This window comes from Gallinula chloropus, assembly GCF_964237585.1.
Source record: "Gallinula chloropus genome assembly, chromosome: Z".
Taxonomy (NCBI): domain Eukaryota; kingdom Metazoa; phylum Chordata; class Aves; order Gruiformes; family Rallidae; genus Gallinula; species Gallinula chloropus.
In genome coordinates, this window is record NC_140089.1 from 52,529,029 (window position 1) to 52,550,328 (window position 21,300).

General features: G+C 41.1%; 1 protein-coding gene across 3 annotated transcripts in view; it reads right to left on the minus strand.

The window, feature by feature from the left end:
* NRG1 (neuregulin 1) overlaps positions 1-21,300 on the minus strand; it is a gene marked incomplete at both ends in the record, with an annotated part of 174,461 nt that overhangs the window by 23,146 nt on the left and 130,015 nt on the right. For all 3 annotated transcript variants that reach the window (XM_084278958.1, XM_084278957.1, XM_084278956.1), the window contains one exon: positions 5,796-5,925. In XM_084278958.1, coding sequence (XP_084135084.1) covers positions 5,796-5,925 — 130 coding nt within the window. The remainder of the gene's footprint in view (positions 1-5,795; positions 5,926-21,300) is intronic.

Sequence of the window (21,300 nt, forward strand, 5' to 3'; positions counted from 1 at the left end):
ACAAAAATATGTATCAGCTTATTGCTTATTCCACTGCATGAAGGGACCAGATTGAGGCTTTTTAAAAAATATGCAATGCAGTGTATAACACCAATTTACACTGTTGCTTTCACCAGTTGAAATACCATGATTTCCCTGTTTCTGTAATGACATGTTGTATCTTCCAGTAATTTCTTTTGAAGGGGAATAGTTAAAACAGCAATCACAGAAAAGGCAAAAATAATTCCAAAAATAAGAAGGCAAACTCAAACTCAAAGGCAGGAAGTATATTTAACATGACTGACAAATAGAAAAATAGTCAGTCCAGTCAATAAGTGAAATGAGAGGGCAGAGGTGCTCTCAAAATTTGAAGCCCCACAGCTGTTCGGCCTTTGAATTCATAACCTCTTCTGCAGAAAACTTCAGCGTAGCTTGCCCCTTAATCACAGTCAAGGCATATATCTTCTGTGCTTTGTCTGTCCTTTTTGCTGCTTCTGGCTGTCAAGTCTTCCTTCCCCTTTGTCTCCATTTTGGGCCAAGGTCAGGTATTTAGTCCCAAATTATCACTGTAATGCAGGCTCCTGTTCTTCAGACGTAAGTGTGAATGACTGTCCACCTCACTAAATACCTATGGATTTCAATCTTTCTTCCTCCTTCTTGTATCCACTCTTACTCTGCATGTAACCTGAAATTACCTGATATCTGCTTCCTTGAATTAGTCTTGCTTATGTTACTCATCTTTCTAACATTCTCCATGAGTTTGCCATTGTGCAAGGAATTTCTTCTTTGTCTCCTGTCACCAGCTTGGTGCTAGCTTCCTTCTCAAAGTTCTTCATCATTTACTTACCAAGGGTCAAACAGCCTCCTTATTTGCAATGCAAGTTGTACAGAACAATTCTCCAACTCTTCTATCTGTTTGAGTTTCATGTGCATTGAAAGCTCTCCTGATTTTTTAAATTCCACTCTTCCATAATTGCCTCAAGTCCTAAGCGTCAGTGATGTTGCCTTTGTACAAGTGGGCCTTCCAGAAAAGCACTTCAGGAGACAACCAGTGTCAGGAATAAACACTAGTATCTTGTTCAAATAAACCATGTGGGAATGTTTTGTATAATAAAGGAATATTTTGAGGATCAGCAGGTGATTCTTTGGAGCTGATTTACTGTAATGATCTATTTGTTTATTAAGAAAGAGAGTTAATCCTCTTCAGAGCCAAGGTCCTATCTTTGGTAAGTACCCAGTATGGAGACATCTGAGCCTCCACAGGTACAATCAGTTGAGAGAAAAGCAACAAGGATAACTCTGTCATGAAAAGAGGACATTGTTGAGCATGATAGAAGACATTCTGCAACTTTGGTAGAAAGAAAAATGCTTTTTATAGAAGACATTGTGATCTGTGTAACTGCATGAGAGTAAAAATGTTTTAACCATCCATGATTTCGGTTTTATCTCGCTCAATGGTGAAGCTGTTAAATATTTGTCCCTAGAAAGCTGGCATTCGCACCTGCATTGGCTTTCACTATACAGGGACCTCTACATCTCAATCATCAGGCCCTACACAACACCAATGAACATGCTGTGGAATAAAGCCTCAGGCTTTCCTCCTGCCACTGTCTGGTGCTGGTTGCTTGCTCCATCTGTGCTTGTTCTCAGATATTGGTGCAGCTGCAGAGGTGATGAAAACAAATCAAGCACTGGTGCAGACAATGCTGAAATTGCTTCCAGACTGAGCAGGGTCAGCCCTATTGAGATGGTGCTGGAAATGGTTCAGGTGTGTTTGTATTTGCTCTGAAACCATTGTCAGCAAAAGGACTGCAGCACCTGCTGCTGAGAATGGGCCCATGGTGGGCCAGTGAAGATGTGAGCTGAGATAAGCTTGCCCACTTGCAATTTCATGTGAATGCTAAAGGCATCTCATTGCTCGCCTATGCAGTGCAGGACCTTTTCCAGTGCTGTTTGGCAGGTTGCTTACTGCAGACTGTGGCTTTACAAACAGCTTACAATGGTGTGGTTTTCCTACTCAGAGTTTCCAGACATTATTTCTTGTGTATTTATTTTCTAGTTCATTGCCCACATACCATTTGTGACACTAGCAAAAGTTGGAGACAAGCAGCTCAGGGCAATGGAGCTGCCTTTCATGCAAGTAGACATTTGTGTTGCAAGAGCCTTATAATTTCCTTTTGCTTAAAAAACCCCACTACTTGGAATATTTATTTATTGTATTAACTGGATGAAACCACAATACTAAACCACATATGCTAAGATAAGGACATTTTTCCTTTACACAGAGGAGTTGCAAAGAGTAGTATTTGCATGTATTCAGAAGGCACCTCTCAGAACATCGAAAGCATATCATCAATGGTTTTTGTCAGAAAAGGAATGGCTGAATGCATCAGGACCTCACGTTTCCATTTCACCCACTGCCTATAACCAAATACATTGTGCGAGATTTTTTTTTTCTGTTTTCAAGAAACTTCTGTAATATCTATTCCACCAAGGCATTTACATGGAGACACATACAGAAACTGATTATATTATTAAAAAGTGTGTAAGTCACTCTTTTTCTGTTAAGAAAAGTAGCACCATCCTTCTGCTAGAAATAAGAATTTTTCTCATCCAGTGATATTCAGATGTAAATGAATTTCTTCAGTAACAGCAAAAGCACTAGAAAAGATGATCTGTGATTAGGGAATAAATTAGTCAGACCAGCAAGTCATTCATGGTAGGATACTTCAAAAGAACACAATAAAAGTGTAACAGATATTGTATTCAATACCTAGCAAAAGGTAGGAAATCTGGTCTTAATTTTGTATTTATTGAAGAAGGTATCTGATTGTTTGTCTTTAGTGAACTTGGGAAAACATTTCCAACTGAACAGAAATTACTTAGGAACCTCGGTCTTCATAGGAAGCCAGTAATGTCCAGACTTCCAAAGTCTATGACATTTGCAAAATGTGACTCATGTTCCTATGGAACTTCTGAAAAATTTATACACTTGTTTATTTAAGTAGAATCACAGAATCATTTTGGTTGGAAAAGATCTTTAAGATCATCAAGTCCAACCATTAAAAGAAGTCCCAAAGCTTCCATTTTCATCTTTCATATTTTGAGATTGTTTAGTTCAGTCTGAGGCCATCATTAGAATACACCCAGGGAACATACGTGCTACCATAGATGTAGCTGTACAATGCATTATTAAGTCTTCATACATTTCTTGAATATTTCACATGGTTACCTCCTAAAAGCAGGGAACTTTCTTTACATCAGTATCTGGGAGAGCAAGATCTGATCCAGTCTGGATCATTATACTATGTATTTTACAAAACACTGGTTTGTTTGGGGGTTTTGTTGGGGTTTTTTTTTTGTGGTTCTTTTTGTTGTTGTTGTTGTTTGTTGTTTTTTGGTGAGGTTTTTTGGTTTTGTATTAAATAATAAGTAGCTAGATTTTAGAAGGAGATGGATTTAGGAGCTGCTTTTTTTTTAATAGAGTAGGGGCTTTACAAAAGCAGAGATATCACTTGGAAAATTCCATGGCTGTTGTGAATCTGAGTCATGTCTTTTTGGTTAGGGATAAAACCAATTTAGAATGATATGGCTCATGCTTTAGAAATTTTGTTTTTGCTCTCAACAGATGGACCATATGGAAAAATGTGAACTTGCTACTGAGACAGAAATATGAAGAGCAAGTACCATATTTCAAGCATTCTGTTTCCACAGGCATGTTCTGGGGGAAGATTTATTTTCTCAGAACAATGAAGGCAATGTGTACTGGTTAGATACTTACTTTAATTAACACTGGAATACTAGAATTAAAAGTAGACATCTGTATTTTTAATGAAGTAAAAAGAGAACCGTATTTTGTCTCCGTACACCCACTTTCAAATACTCACACTTCAATTTCTTACATGACTGTATTGTGTTCTGTTTTACTACACAACATAAAGTTTCAGTTCTGGCAAGTATTAGAGGACATAGGAAAGGGACTTGCAAAATAGAGGCAGCCCTGACTGTCCTTAGGATGAGAATCCTTTTCCAATGCCTTGCTCTAAATGAGACTCACCCTTTCGGATTTTACAACTCTGAAGCTTTTTTTAAATAGGTCTTGGGCCACCCGGAGAGAGGAACATCTGCCAAATTTGGGAATTGCCTTTTCTTTCAACTCCAGCCCCAGAAGTAAAGGTTATTTCTTGTCTACAAGTGGGAAAAAAAATCCCACTTCATTCAGTTTTCTCCAAGGCATATAATTAAAAACAGCCAGTGTATTACCTCAAAGCGTAAGTCTCTGAATTATATTTTTTTAAGTTCCCATACCAATGAAAATGGGATACCTCCGAAACTGTAAAGACAATGCTAATTATTAGCAAGTCTGCTAGATGTTCAGGTCTGCTGCCCTGGAGTTTTTTGTGTGTTGTATAGGACTTTGACAGGTAGGCTCTTGTACATGGAGAGTCATAGCAAACTGCTCCTGTTGTGTCACTGGCTTAGAACGATAATGTAAATTTAACACAAGTCTTTTTTCTCTCTCTCTCCCAAAGAAGGATTCAACCCAGCAGATCCAGTAACTTTTCCATGTTCACTTTAGCCAAAAATGATTCTAAAATCAATGAAATACCACTTTCATCAACAGAACAATCTCGGAAAACCAAAGCAAAACAAAGCTCATAAAGAACAGGTAACAACCTTCTACAAAAAAAACCCCAACAATACCAACCCAAAGAAAAAAATCCAGACAACTCACAACTAAAGAAGGATATTTTAGAGTTTGGTATGGTTTTGTTGGTTTGTTTGTTTTCCTTTTAAATTGAAAACAGACATAAACAGTATATGCCTTCCTGGCCTAATGAAAGCAACATAGACCTTCACATACCTCACCCTCCATAGTCATGTTTATAATTACCATTGTTTGATTTTCAGACTGCAAATCTATTCAGCTACAGAAGACAACAGTGTTTACTGATCATTGTTTCGTTTGTCTGAAAAACCTCAATATTTTCACAAGAGTGTCCTCTCTCCGCTCAGTCCTGTTAGGTACTAAGAATGTTTCCCAATAAATGCTGAGTTCTCTCTCAAGCCAGAGGTAGGCAGTAACTTAATATGACCAATTCAGCTCCAGATGTAAATCCTATGTGATGCACTACCAGGCAGGAAGTGAAGTCCAGGGCTGTTGTTCTTCATGCATGTTTTCCAGCATAATGGACTACTGCAACAGCCTGACACAGTACAGGCCAATACTTGAAAAAAATTCACAATTCCACTCTTAAAATTGAACTCCTATTATATGACTTCCTGAATCAAGATCCTCACACGAAATAGTAACCTCCACCAATTACTGTGACACTGGTTGTTTTTTATCCGATTAAACACAAGAGCAAAAACTCAACTTGTGGATGTGGTCCTATTAGAAAGTGTTCAGTTACTACAGCAGACAATAATCAATTTGTCCTGAACAAATGGTATGTATCCAATGTAGTTATCCACATACTTTTTTGCTATTTGCAGTGTATTTAGTGTACTGTAACCGTTTTGTTATTTGTATCATAAGGCTCAGGGTTTCTTACTTCATGCCATGTAAACATCAATGGGAGTTGCAGCGCTATTATGACATGGGAAGATTTCCCAAGGTAGTTTTTTCTATGCCTCATATAATGACATGGAGATAATTATTGGTAGGTTATTTTCACATACATATACTTAAAAATGAGGAAAGAAATATCTAATGCTGTAAGTACAGTAGAAAAAGTTGTTCAGGTGTTCCTTTAAAGAAGAAGCGTTTCTGGAACCTGGTGTCTCCACCAAAGCAAGGAAATACCATTTCTTACCTGCACAGGTATCTTGGGGGGTTTGGGAGATCTTTAACCATGTAACACTCTCCCCCATTTACACAGAAGGCTTTCTGTTTTATGTCACATTTCGTAAGATGACTTGTCCCAGTTGTAGATGTGGAAGTGGCTGGAAAAGATAAGCATGAAAATAGGGATCAGAATGACTTAGGTTTTTCTTCCTGACTGGTAATTGTACGTGAGAGAAGGAGTAAGGCCAGGGATGATCTGGCATGTCCTCTGAGCTTTCTGTCCATTGCCACCACAAGCACTAATTACCTGACCCTGTATTATGTTGATCAACACAGGGAGTGGAGTTTAAATGCACATCTCAGAGATGTGCTACTCCACCTGGGAATAAGGGAGGATTTCACCAGCCCTGTACATCAAATGACCTTATATTTCTGAAACACTCCTTTGTATTTCATAAAAAACCATGTAATTTATGTGCAGTTATTTACTCTTGCTCTTTATGCTGCTCTGTGCCTGCAAAATCAACTTTGTGAATGTAGTTAAACCTAGAGTCAGGCATGTACCTGCTGGGCTGCAGCTGTAGACCCAACCTGCAATTTCTGGTTGCCCCCTTATTTGGATAAGTTTTTCTCTAATTTTTGTCAAAACAGAGTAGGCATGCTTGAAAGCTGGACACCAGTCAGTACCCAGCTTAGGAACCATGGCACTGATGGGCTGTGTGAACTCTGGCAAGTCATTCAGGTTATTCATTTAACTCGATTTTACCTGCCTAAAACTGAATTGCTTAGTTGTAAGGCACATTCCACCCTGCACACACAAAGCAGCTACACTTATCCCCTCAGTGGGTGGGATAAACAGCCCCTCTGATGTTGTCTGTCTCCCTACACTGACTGCTGAGCACATTTGAGATCCTGTTAATATGCCCCTAAGTTTAAAATGGCTGAAGCTAACTGAAGAGACTAGCTGTGATCTGTAAAAGTGGGGAAGATTCCTGCATGATTTTTGTTTAGCCATTTCCAGACATAGAGAAGTAAGATTTTTTTTTTTTACAGTGTTGAACAAATCCTAATGTTTCTGAAAGATAGCTTCTACCCTGAGGAGGAACAAGTCTTTTGTCTACTGGTTGATTCCACTAGAGTTGACTAGGAACCTGCAAGCACCTACACAAAGGTTGTCTGATGTTCAAAGTCTTTTCTAACATGAAGGCACCCAAGGGCCATATTTGTAGTAGGTAATGTGTGATGTTCTACCATCTGCAGCACACAGTGAATCCAAAGAAACATTGCTCTTAGCAGATTGGCTATTACCAAATACCACGTATACATTTCAAGTTCTTTCTGAGAATAAGGATGAAGTTGTCCCTGTCACATTTGATTTTCATGTATTTCCCATTATGTTCCAAGTAAAATTGTATTTTTAGTGCTTAGAAGAGTGGGTCACCTTGGCTGGCATCATTTTCAGAGTGGCTTTGGCTATCTTGTTGCAATGAGATATGAGATAGTGACTGGAATATTTATGTCTCCCCTTTTATTCCAACAAAATCCCATCTGCCTGTACCACTAACATCTCTTACATCCCTTCTTTGCCATTAAACATCAGCATGCCAATTTCTTTGTCTTTCTTCCATGACGCCTTGCTTTCAAGGGGTCCCTTCTCCATTGGGCCAGGAAAAGCCCTCCTGTGACCCCTTCTAAAACTCAAGCTCTCTCCTGCTTCTCACTGTTGCACCCACCCATTGTGTGACATCTCCCCAGATCCAGATCTTGACTGGGGCCTCTAAGTGCTAATGAAATGCAAACATAGAGTACTAATGCCTCGTAATAACACATTCCTTTCTCCTGGCCCCTCAAAGCATGATTTAAAACATCTCAGAGCAGGATAAATTTATGCCTTGTCTAGCGGCAGGAAAAGGGGTCATGTTTTAAGAGTAGTCTGACACTCTTTCAGCCAGCACCAGTTCAAACAGGACTTTGCACCCAATGTTGACAAAAGGCTGGCCAGCAGATTGCAATCAGCTCAGCGGTGAAGGGTCATCTATGCTTGATGTCAGTGGGTTGACCACCATCCTTGACATGAATCTTAGGATGGAGAGATTTGCTTTGTGGAAGAGCCTTTCCTTCTGCACTGGTTTGAATGGAGCCTGGATTATTAGCCCAAAGGAGATGCCTGACATGACAGGCTATGGCATACCAACACATATGATGTGACAAATATGAGCGAGAGAATCTCATCTATACAGTAATGTGAATTTTGAAGCCTTTGTGTGTCTTCACAGGTAAACTCACTATTAAGCTGCTGACAGTCTATCCGCCACTGTGTTCTTTAGCTTTATTAAAAGACTTCATCCTGTAAGTGACACAAGCACTCTGAGGATGTCCTTAAGCTCAGAAAGCTAATGCATTAATTTGGAAGAGAAAAGAAAAAGGAATATTGTCTGTGGCATTTCTGACAAAAAAAAAAATAAAAAACCCAACCTATTTTACTACCCTGCTGGCTAATGGAATGTTTTAAATTGAATTATGAAGGTAGATACAGTAGCAAGTGGGATTGCAGCTACCTATAGCTGTTTTCATCATCTCATTTCATTGTCTTGCTTAGTGCTTTTTCTTTAAGCAGCAGTTCAATCAAAAGCACATCACTGTGAGTCTCAAAGTTAACAGTTATTTTGTGGCTGATGTAAGCAGGCTTTGGATCGCAGCAATCACTCTGAACTGATTACATGAGATGGGAATAACCTGCATGTCCCAGAGAAATGTCATGATGTAAGAGTTTTACACTTGTGAGGTGTGCCTCTATCCACGTTTTTCATATTGCCTGCTCAAAACTGTGGTATAAATCTTGCGTGAGAATTTTCTCTTCATTATAGATCCACTGGCACCATAGTCCCAATCTGCCTGAATTTTGTAAATCCATGGGGTGAGGGGAGGGAAAGTCTCCACCAAGTTAATTCTGGCATTAGTTTTAGTTTGCAAAGGATGCATAGTTTTTATGGCATATGGCCAGTATTCAGTCTATGCACTGTAAGTCTATTTTGCCAACTAAATACAAGAAACACTAACTATGGTTTTGGGTTTCGCTTAAAGCCACATAACGGAAGAAATGTGGTATTTGGGAGCAGGTGTTCATCAGAGCCCATTTCACACAGCCCATGACTAGCCCCACTACGCTGCTGTCCGATACATAGAGAGCTGTATAGTGGGAATGACCAGTAGTTGTGAGGTAAAGCATAGCTGTAGACCATGTATTTGTGTGTTGTTCTCTATTCACCTAGTCAAAATTTGTACTTCCTTTCTTTTCTGTAATATTTTCTTCAGTTATACAAGCACAAGACAGAAAAGCTGGTTTGTTCTTGTCCTATTCCAAGCTTACTGAAGGGACTAAATTACATGCTGTAATGAAATTGAAAATACCATGCATAAGATAACATCTGAAAACACTGCATAATCTACTTTTTTTCTATTTTATTTTAACCTGAATGTGGAAATACCACATGTAAAAAGGGAACTGCAGGCAGTATGAACAAAATTTTTACTAATGTAAATTTTCACAGGGCACTTGGAAAACAGTAAGATCTGCTCCCACCTATAGGAACTACCTAAAGCTGTTAGCAAGAAATAGGAGCTACTGCACCTTTCAAAAATACTCTCCGAATCATGAATTACTGCTGTAAAACTACTATCAAGCAGACATAACTTCATGTAATTCTGAGCTTACCTGGGGAATCTCTGACTCTTTTTTGTCCTGAAACAGAAAACCACATTCTTTTTCCCTCTCTTGCTTTCCAAAACCCCTTTGAAGTTCAGTGGCTACAGCAGCGGGACTCCCAGGCTAGGATGAGGCAGGTGAGGCTGTCTGTTGAGAGGAGCCCCAAGGGATCTCTGAGTCAAGACTAAGTGGGAAGGGCTTTGCAACCTAAACAGAACAGTATCCATGCCTCTTTGAATTGAGTTTCTGCCAAGCTGGTGTAAAATCAGAGGATGTGCTCAAAGTTGTGCAATGTGAGTAGTGAGATGCTTATGTCTCAGTGGTGACAAAGTCAAGAGACTGGAAGGTCACTTAGGGGATGTAAACATGTCACCTTATTGGACTGCAGGTGGAGACCTTTGTGGTCTCTTTTTGTGCACAAGAACAGTAGATAACTGGGGCAAGAGCAGGACAAATACTTCTGCTTATCATTGTTTTCTGAGGCTAAGGCTTGAGCAAAGCCTACTGGCAGCTCATGCTAATGGAAGTGGAATGGACATGCACGGAGGGAGGGAGGAAGGGAGGGAGGAAGGGAGGAAGGAGAGGCAAAACACACAAAAATAAGCTTTGGGTGATGAAATATGTACCCCCAGAAGAAAGTCAGCTTTACTAACTCACATTCCCTCACTTGAAGCTCTTTCATTTCTTTAAAAGCACAATCCAATTCCCTCTTGACTTGCTGATGGGTAATTTAAAGATGTCCAGCCTTCATCTGCAGTGTAGATTGATTTCCCATGTAACCTTGGCTTTAGCACTTAATCCCTCTATGTCTCAGTCAAGCCATCTACATTTTCTTCCCATTGAGTACTGAGCCTCTTCAACTCACTCTGACTGCCCCGGTGCGCCTGACTTGCAAAGTACTTGTGACTGCAGAAAACCTTGGCATTTTTGTACTGAATGAGGAAAACTGCTTGTTCCAACATAACTGTGGGCAGTGAAAACTCTATGGGTACCTTCAAGGAGAACAGAAGCCAAAATCTGAAAGCAACTGAAAACTAGCCCCTTTCTGAACACACAAGAATTTCCATTTTACCAGGTGTGTAGGAGGATTTGTTTCATTCCCTTCATACTTAATGGTTCCAGAGCCGAAACTGCGTCCATGTAGCTCCAAACATATCAAAAGTTTAAAATAAGTTACCAATACCAACAAATAAACCTCATAAAAAAATCCCCAATCTCTATAGGAGGCATTTACGGTCTATTTCATGGGGCTGCTCAGAATTTTTTACATTGCTTTGGTGATGTAATATGCTAAAGTGGCTGTTCAGTCTAGTTAAAAACTTCTTTCAGCTTCAGTCTTCACAAATAACATGCAGTGTAAACAGATTCCCGAGACCTTCACAGGAGACCATTTAAAGAGCCTGATGTTTTGCCAGCAGCTGGAACTAAGTGCTCACAAGTTAGCAGAATTACTTGCTGGCTCTAGGACAATGTCCTCACTTTGGCACTATCTCTGTGAAGATCAGGGCCAGCAAGAAGGAAACAGGAAATAACTGGGTCTGCAAGATAGAAACTTCAGGAAAGATTGGAAGCACATAAACTCTTGCTGAACCAAGGCAGTATGTCCCTCTTCCCCTTATGACATGGACTCTGTGGCAGTTTCCTCTCATGAATCCAACCTTAGCAAAGCAAAGGAAAGGGAAAAAAAAAAAAAAAAGAGAAAATCAAAACAAAAGACAGACGCTTCAGCTCCCTGCACTACCCGATCGCTTCCTCCCCGATAGGCCAACAGACTGACCCAGTTGGCAGGCACGCAACAGCGAGACCTGCACAGCATCTGGCTCACCACAGCAGGTCGAGAGGTGATACATGCTAAAGACAGGCTGACCAGGGACAGTTTTTGTTTGCTTCATTTAACTTTGGAATGGGATGAAAGATGAGCAGAGAGAGACACACACGCACAGCTTCATGGGCTGTTAGTGAAGAAATGCAATTACTGCTTGAAAACACTAGTTTTCAGAAAAAGGGGACAACATGGGCTGCAGAAGAGTGCAAGGGTGCATGAAGAGACCCATGGAAGTCAGCTTTGACACAAGTCATGCTTTCCCATTGCCATGGAAGATGTCAGGTTTCACTTTAGGGTGATGTGATAAGCGTCTGCAAAGGCCTTTAGAAAACATTCCCCACCCGGTGAGGGGAGACACGAATGGCAAAACACAAGGCAGTGACAGGTCAGAGGGTCCCAAGAGGAAAAATGTGGTGGGGAAGGACAGTGAGAAAAGAAAAGCAAGGGCGTGTATAGATGGAATGAGTGCGGGAAAAACAGGTCTAAGTCCAGCTAAACTGACAGCAAGATAGGGAAGTCCCTTTACAATTGGGGAACTCTCAAATAACCTTGAAAATGCCAGAAATGGGTGGGAGCTTTAGATTAAAGGTGAGACTTTAGATTAAAGCAGACTGTAGATTAGGAACCAAATACAACTGCCATTATATAGTGAACTTTATCCAACACGCAGTGCTTTGTTGTGCTGGAGAACATCCCACCATGTGGAAAAGCCTGGGCACCTTAATGTTTAGCCTTTTTGAAGGCAAAGCCCGCCCACTGAAATATCCCATGTTAAGCAAGTTTGCAGGAGGACGCTGTGTCTGCAACTTTCCCTTGAATAATTCTAAAGGTCCAGCCCAGGATTCCTGAGTATGCATTAATCTGTCTCCTATTGTATAGTCTGTGGTGAAAAACATTTACTACTTTACTAATTCCACAGTGAATAAAGCTTTGATTCCGAAGCACATCTTCAAAGTCATTAATGGCATGCCCCCTCCCCCATCCCCAAAGCACAGGAGACTATCTGCTGTTTTCTCAGTGGCCTTCTGCTTCATGAGGGTGGCCATGAGAAGAAGTCACTCTAAACTTGAGGCATGAAAGGGATGTGCTGACCCTGAGAGCTCAGTCTCTTTAACCAGCCAGAGGTCCTTGGGCAATGTAAAAGTGGAGTAGCAGAGAAAGGCTTTTCCCATGTAACTGTGGCTCTAAGGACACCCTCTGTAACACTGACTAGTACAGAGATATACCTCCATTTGTGAGTGAAAGATACAGCAAAGGCAGCTACTCTCAGAAAACACAAAGGTTTGCTCACAGCCTGACAAGTATCTTTGATATCTACGATAAGAAAGCATTACAAGAAAGGACCTCCAATAAGACTGGCAGGTATGGGAGATAAGTAAAGAACAGGAATGCTTATCGAAGACAGCATTATGCCTAATGCACTGAAGCTCACATCTATCTGTCAGTTTACTTTGATATTTGTACTCCAGCAGAGATTTCCAAGGCCTCAAGTTTTTTATTTTCTCTTAAAGGTGATTTACAATTCAAAATGGTTTTGAGATGCAGCTAGTAGAAAAGAAGAAAGACATTCTATCCCTGTTAAAACTTACTCCTTACATTTGAAATGGACCATTCCCACTGGAAAAAGGTATGAGAAACTGTTAGATGCAGCTGCTGGGTCTCTCATGTGGGCTCTGCTAAGGATCCAGCCTCCTGGCCTGTTTAGGAGCTGCTCACTGAGACTGAGGACGAAAATCTTCTCCAGGTGAGCATGCAGGGAAATTTCCGTTCTGCTATCCACCAATACTACCACGGGACCCACCTTCTCTGAGGAACGCAGACTTATCACTTCCCTGCTTGGAATTTCCCTCTTCAGAGGAGAGTGGTGGAGAGAGACATTATGAAATACTTTGCTTGTAGTGAGATCCTTTGGGGTCTGTAAGCAGGGTCCTTTTATGGCAAACTGTCAAAACACTTGAAATCCCTATCAAAGAAAGTGCTTTCAGCAGTGAGGGAGCCTCTTCTCATTTCTCTCCCTAATTTCCAGCCTGGAGGTATGAAACTGTCACTCTTTATAGTGCTCTTTGAAAATATGTGTGTATGAAATGGTACTCAGGGAAAACATACTCGTGTTGGTAAAAAGACAAACAAGAATGGCCTAGAAAACATGACTAGTGGGGTAAAACTGAAAGATTTCAAGTTGTCTACCCTGAAAGAATTATTTTTTTTCCCAACTGTGGGCTGTAGTTCTGCTGAGATTGACTCTAAGAGGCTTCAAAGGATATCATGATGTGCCAGAACTAGCTGTGTTAGCAGACACCATCTCAGTGTTTCCACAGTGAAACCTGCCTGTGACTAGTGTCACCCCTGTCCAGGACCGCAGTGCACTGCTGGGGATGACAGTTCCGAATGCAGAGGACCAAGTGCCTGCATCCAGAGCCAAAGCTACAAGCCTGGTCTCCCTCCTCTGTCTTCACTCCTGCCGCCATCTGCATTAAAAAGCCTGCAGTACTTCACCTTGGGCTCACTGGCAAAGCTGTGAGGTAAAACTTGAGGTCATTGCAAGGGGAATGGGATGCTGTCCTCAAATATCTGCTATTAACCTTGTAAAAGTGAACAGTGGTATATTTGTTGCAATAGGAAGGATTACCTTCCATCCATCAATGGCACTGTTTATTCTAGCACTTTATTTACCTGATAACCTTATTTTATTCAGCTGCTATTTTTTCACTGAAGTTATAGTCTAATGTGCTGATACAGTAACTGTCATTTAATCACTACCTGTTGTCAAGAAATATCAGAGACGACTATGCAATAAACATGTCACTGTGCCAGACAGTCTTTAATGTTTATGAAAAGTTTGTAGGCTTGGGTTTTTTTCACTTTAAAAGTAGTACATTAAAACAAGCATAAGGTTATTTTTCCTGCCTCTAAAAAAGTCTGGTAAGAAAAAATACAACCACGTAGAAAAATAAAATGTGTTCATGTTGAGCCTAAATGGCACACTTCCTCCAGCAGTTAATTTCTACAGTCTGGTTATAAATCTGTCAAAAATCAGATTTATAATGAAATGCTAACAGATTCCAAGCAATTGCTGTGTTAATGGAGTCACTGTCATACTCGTGTATTTGTGCAGGCACAGACCTGTTAAAGGGATGGATCTGTACGGGTAAGAAAAAGCATTTAACAACCTGAGCCAAGTGTGTACCTTTGCAAGAGAAAGTCTCAGAGTGAGGTGAATGTTGTACTTTCAACAGAAAGCCAACATTTTTATCCAACTAAGGGAGGAGATGTCTTAACAGTGCATGCAGAATCATATGCGGAAAAAGCCTCATTTATCCATTTATCCATAGAGCTGCCACCTGAACAGTTTTTCCTAAGGTGGTGCTATCCTTGGTCCTTGCTCTTCAGCCTAGGAGTTTTTTGCTGGTATTTATTATTCCTGTCATTGTAAACAGAGACGGGATACTGTTGTGCACCAAGATCAAGGAGAACACTAGGCAGAAATGCAAAGGATTTACAAGGCATATAAAGGGCAAGAAACAGAGGTATGTGGAGATTTGTGCACAAGAAAATATCAAGAAACTCTTCATGATGACAGCCAAGATTTCTGCAGATTCTTACACAGAAAAGAATATTCCACATAAAATGAAGATGTGTGGCTTACAGGGAGCCCTTGCAAATCAAAGTACTGAAGTGGGCATTTGAACAAGTGGTTTATGTGAAGTGGCACCTGCGTGCTTCCTGGAGGTGGGAAACTGCACCTATAGGATGCATGGGAGGGAAGCTGTAAGGGGACTGGTGTGCAGTGGCATGAGAAGCCATGGGAGAAAGGTGGAAGGAAAACACTAGTGACACCTGAAAAGCCTAATGGAGTGGAGGTCCTAGGTGTGTGAGTAAAAGCTGAAAGCTGTGCTCTAGTGATAGCATGCACAAGGAGCTCTCCAGACACAGATAGCTGAGCTGGACATCCACCAAGCCTACACCTTTTTAGCTTCCTAATTTCAAAGCACCATGGGATGAAAAAAAACACCTTTCTCCTGTAGACTGGGTCTAACCTTTCAGGTTCATTGCAGGAAACCATCAGTGCATGTGGTACCCTACCAATGACCTCCCAAGCAGTCCATTTGTTCCAGGTATTTTTGTGTCCCTTTGTATCAAAATGGAAGCCCTTTTTCATTAGTCAACCTTTTAGAGGGCTTGTTTTTCAATCTTTTTGCAGTTTATGAAATGAATCATTATGGCTTCTCAACTGCTGCTACCTTTTTCTGTACCTTCAAGCAAAAATCTGTGCTAATGAGAAGCTTGAGTGTGAAATATGTCATTGCCTCCTGCAGGCGATTGAGGAAACAGCCATCTACCACCCCAGAGGAGGGACACACTCCCTGTCCCCCATCCATCTGTCCTTTGTACCTCCCCTTCCTGAAGGATTGCCCTTGTCATATTGCCTCTCTGACAGCGTTATTTCCTGGGTTTCGGCCAGTAACTTAACAAAAGCCAAAAGAAAACCCAAAGGCTGGAAAGGAATTGCATACTCGAGCCCAGTGAAGCAAAGCGTGGTTTCCACCAAAACCCAGAATGTGCTTCACATGTCACAGTTATTACGCCCGCATCATTTTTTTTCCCATCTTTGTTCTAGAGTTAGGAACAAAGATAAATTCCTGAAGGTTTCCAGGACAAGACAGCAATACAGCACCAACTGGTCAAAGGGGAAGCTACCAAGTGCTCAAGGCCTACACATTAGGTCAACACTTGACAGTGGCAGTGGTGGAGATCTCCTTAAAATTACAGAACATGTAGGCTTAGCATCTATATTTTAAATGATCTGGTCTTGTAGTATGAGCTAAAACAAGAAGATTGATACTCTGAGACATTTAAAACCCCTTACTCAAGCCTTCAAAATCTTGAGATCAGTTTAGAAGAACAGCAGGATATTAAAAGAACCCCATTCCCTCAGCATTTTTTCTTGTTTTTCTGCTTTTCAGCTGTTAAGTCTATTTTGTATTGCAACCCAAAAAGTTAGGTTTTCCCTTTTTTCTTTCATTTGAAAGCTAAAATGTAGCTTGAAGAAAGATACGAGTGACTGCAGGAATTCTGCCTACTTTGTTTGCTGGTAGCACTGCTGCAGCCTTTCACCATAGCCTAAGAAAGAATGCAACCCACTGCAAAAGGATCAAAGGATCCTTGGCAGCTGTACCCAGTGTGAACTGCAAGGAGCAAATTACCAGCCTGGGAGGTGACAAGCGTTTAAGTAATGACCAATTTTTTTTACTCTTAGGAATGTTGAAACAAGATTGAGCTTTTTCACAGGACAAAAGTCCTCACTGGCTGATTTTCTCCAGGGCTGAGCAGTGTGTGTGGGAAAGCACTCGGATGCCAATGTGGCATGCGTGGTGACCTCATGGCTGTGCGCAGGCAGCGCTGCATCTCCGTGCTGCTGGAGCTGATGCCATTGGCATGCGGCTGCATCTGAAAGCTGCAGTGGTGCCTCTGTGCTTTCTGCCACCAGCCCTTCCCTGCAGCCTCCCTTGCCAGTTTGCACCTCCCGGAACATAAAGAGGCTCCTGGCACAAAGACGCAGTGAATGAACTAGCCAAAACGCATCCTGCCTCTCATAGGATGTGATACCTCACTGGAAAATACTAAAAGGTCAGTGAAGAGGAGATGTATGAGTATCACAAGGCAAAGCAGAATGATTTTTTCCTTCTTTTTTCAGGGTGTTCTCTTACAGTTGAGTGAAGCTGACTTCATGACTTTTTCAAGTTTCCTGTTGAATCAGAGACCTGTGTCAGCTGTCTGCCTTGTTCAACCTTGGTCACCAGGACACAAAACCTAAAGGACAGATAGTGCAGTGGCAGACACTGTTGTCTTCCTCCACTTACCCAACACGGTTTGCTTCATTCCACCAAAGACACGTATTTTGTTACCAGCAATGACAATATCTTGGTGGCAATTAAAGTCTTCTGCTGGTAGCATGCCAGTGGTGAGCTAAGTTACAGTGCCTGTGCAATCTTTTACTCTTCCCAGTACTGTAGAGATGACCCCTGGGTGCCATTAGTTTCCATGGCCTTTATGAAACTCACTGAGTGGGATGAAATTGCATTTTACTGTGAAAGGAGTCTGCTTTGAGACAAAAGGGCAAACAGGCCAGGAGGATTTATCTGCCAGAGTCACTTATGACTTGACTGAAATGAGATCCCACAGAGAGAGAGAGACAGAGACACAGAGTGAGTTCTTCTCCTCTCTGACATTTCTGCACGATTTATCTGCTGTTATTTACATGCACCAATGAGAAGTGGTCCTATGAGCACTGTTTTCTTAAATGCTTCTAAGGCTAAGAGCAGCCATTTGAATTAAATAGTTTGAGACACTGCCCCTATGAAAATGCAAAACTTTTAACATCTAGACAAATTTTCCTTTTTAGCTAGGGATGAAAATGAACACTATTTAATCAGATGAGCTCAAACTCATCAGAAGGAATTTGAGTATTAAAGACATATCCATTAGCAGATGATGCTAGGAAAAAGAAAATACTTTTTCATGCTTTTTGCAAAGCAAGAAACAAGTTCAAGAAACCCAATGATCATGTTAAACAGTTTTGGGCTTCTAAAACCTAACTTGTAATCAAATCTAGAGAAAAACTTCAAGAAGTCATTAGAGAGCACTTAAGAAGAATGAGACAGCAGTTAAGAATGCTTAATATGTTTAGAAGGATTTGAAATTAAACAAATTGGAAAAAGAGGTGGATCAACATTTAGAATATATCTCACTGCTTTCTTGGATAAGAATGGGAAGCCTCACAGTTGTAGTTTTCCCTGCAAGGAAAAGACTGTATTATTTTCATTTATCAGTTTGCTCTAATGATGCAAGACACTACACAAAAATCGGTATAAAAGAAAAAAAATAACACTTTCAACTGAAAAATTATCAAAATCTTTTAGGTGTCCTGTCAACAAATACAGCTTCTGTGTGGTGCATATCCCATGCATGTCTATCAGACTGCTGCAGTACATGTTGTTTGTGTCACTGACACCCATTAGGGGAGCAGAAAATTACCTATATGAGAAAAGTAATTATACTGATTGTTCAAGAAATTCTACCTGAAAAATCCTTTCATTTTTACTCACTTAGTGCTCAGTAGTTGGGATAGCCACAAAGCAGTTTCTCTAAAATAAAAGATACAAGCATTTAACTATAGCATATGCTGGTTTTGGCTGGACCAGCTTGAGACCTCTTGAGCTGGCCTGCTTTTCAGAAAGGCTGGGCTCTTCCTGCCTTGAAGCTGCCTTGAATTAGGGAGTCCAAAAATGGAAGTACCCAAAAAATCAGCACACTCTTTTTAAAATCTGAGTTTAAATGCAACAGTATGAAGTCCTAGTGGAATTACCCTGGGTCTGTCTTGTTACTGAGATCACTGTTTGGCCCAAAGTCAATAGCAGACACATTTTACAAATGAGTGAGAACAGGATGCCATTCATTACCTCCCATCTTTCACACATACTCTGTGTGATCTGGTGGAGTGTGTCACATTGGAAAAATAAATGGAAGAGGTTATCGCTTTGAGATAAAATGGGAAAAAGCAAGTTTCAGGGATTTCATCTTTGACCTTACTATAGCCTGAAATTTGCCAACTAGACTCTCTTTCCACAGGCTGAAAAAGAATTACAGCTGCCTAAAATGATACTTCTCCAGGCTCCATGCAGAGCTGAGTCCCAGCCTGACTCTCATTGTTGTAGCAGTGGACCTACAGAGCACAACCCTTACCCTTTCTGCTTTCAGATCCTTTCACTCTCCCCCCAGCAATTAATTTCAGGCTGTGCCAGAACAGCAGCCCAGTCTGTCTGTCTCTGTTCCTTGTCACATTTCTTCCCTCTAGCCCACTTCACAGTTGGTTGAAACCCCTTCAGTTTCTTTTCCCCACTCCCCTTGCACCACTGCTCCTGCAAGCTGTAAGGACTGCAGGGATATTTTAGGGCTCCAGAAGCATCAGATCCTGATGAGTGCCACTCTGCTCTCATGACGGAGAGGGAGGCATGCAGGTGACTTGCTGAGTCAGCAAGATACAAACTTTCCTGCAACCAACTTGATCAGGGCCATTTGCCTTCTTTAACTCCAGGTCCGAGTTTGTTTTGGAGGGCAGACGTAGTGTGTAATCTGGTCAGGTTAGAGTCTGGGGGGAGCTGGTGGTGGTGGTGGGAGATTCCTGTGCGGGAGCAGGCTCAACACAGTAACCAGACCCATCAGTAATTGCATCCTCTGCATATTCTGGTGTGCCTGGCTCCTCTCCTAGACTGACTCCTCTCTGGAGACAGGTCTGGTTATATCTTGATACAGAACATGCCCTTGGTGTTAGATAAAGGGTCACAAAGAAAAGCATCAGCTCAGCTACTTAGTTTGATAAAAATTTTTTTTTAAGTGTTTTTGAAGTGGTCCATTTTGTTTGGACTTCAGCAGCCAATTTGTCATACAGAGCTTATTACTTTGTATTTGAAACTGGAGATTTGGCTTTTCCATGCATTTCATTTTCCCTAGCCCTTAGCCAGGCCTTTCTGGATTTTCAGTAAAGACTGAATTAGGAGCAAGTGATAGGCACGTTATGAGAGGAAATTACCAAGCAATAGAGGGCAAGAAAAGTGAAGCAATTATCTGAGCTAATTCCAGCCACTGAGTTAAGGAAGCTAAAGAGAATACCCCCACCCCCAAGTCTGTTAAATAATAAAGTTAATTTACATATCAAAATTTTTGCAAAACCTAGCCCAGATAGCCTGCTTACAGCACCACCTTGATGTGACATCCATGTATACCATTCCCAAGGTGTATAGAACATGTCTGGTGGGAGATGGTGGGCCTGGGAATCAATCTCACTGGCTCTCTGAATAGCCCTGCCTGGCGTCATGTTTTGGTGGTCATCTCAGGAGGTGTGTAGGTCACCCGGTTCAGCCTGTATTCAGTGCTAGCCTTACAGTCCACAAAGCCATGGGAACATCCTCTGATCATGCAGTAATGCCAGCCCTGCTCACTGAGGACAGAAGCTTTCTGGACGTGCCAACACTCCTGCAAAAACCCACCCAGCTCAGCGGCACATTTTGTGCTCTGCTCCAGCAATGCTCCAGCTACCTGCAGAGCTGATTTAACTGCCTGATCAAATGACGTGTTGGCTCAGCCTGTGCTTTCACACATTGCAGCCTACACACTGCAGCCTACTGATTCTGCTTCAGTCCTCCCCTTTATGATACATATAATTTTTTGAGGAGATAATATCCTTTATTTTGCAAAATTCTTTCCAACACACAGTAAAAGTAATACTTAGAAGAAACAAGCATGGATGCAGTTCATGAGTGTCAGCCACGATCATTTTATCATGATCTCAGAGGTTGGATTTCAAAGAATACAGTGAATTTTGGAGCATGCTTTCTGACAGTGGTTGGTTGCAGGAGGAAGAGAGTTGAAGGTAAATTAAATGCTTCAAGAGATTATTTGCTCATAGAATTATACAAAAGGTATTTATTAATGTAACAAAGAATAAGTAGGCTATTTACACCATAATTCTGAGGTGTTTTTTTTTTTTTTTTAACTTGCTAAGGAGAATGTCCAGCCATTAAAATTACAACCAATATATAAAACAGACTACAGCGCTCTAAGTACTTCTGTTCTGAAGTGTCAGCAAATCCTGAAAAGGAAAAGACATATATGGGAAAGGCAAAAGTCTGTATGAATCCCAGGACTTACAGATCTTTAAATCCTTTGCATAGGACTGTTATTTTTGTCCCTTGGAGCACTTAAACTAAAATCGTTGGTCTCCTGCCTACTAAATATAATGCCTGTAAAACTTTTATGAAAGTGAAAGATTGCACTTCCAGGTGGACATTTAACTATGTGAAATCACACGTCGCATGCAATTCCCAATTCCCTGCTCATGAGTCTGGATCAATCCCGTCATTCCTTAGAATGAGTACACTATCACAAAAAAAGACCCCAAAACAAACCAGTTCGGCACAGCTGATGTGGATCTTACGGAATTTA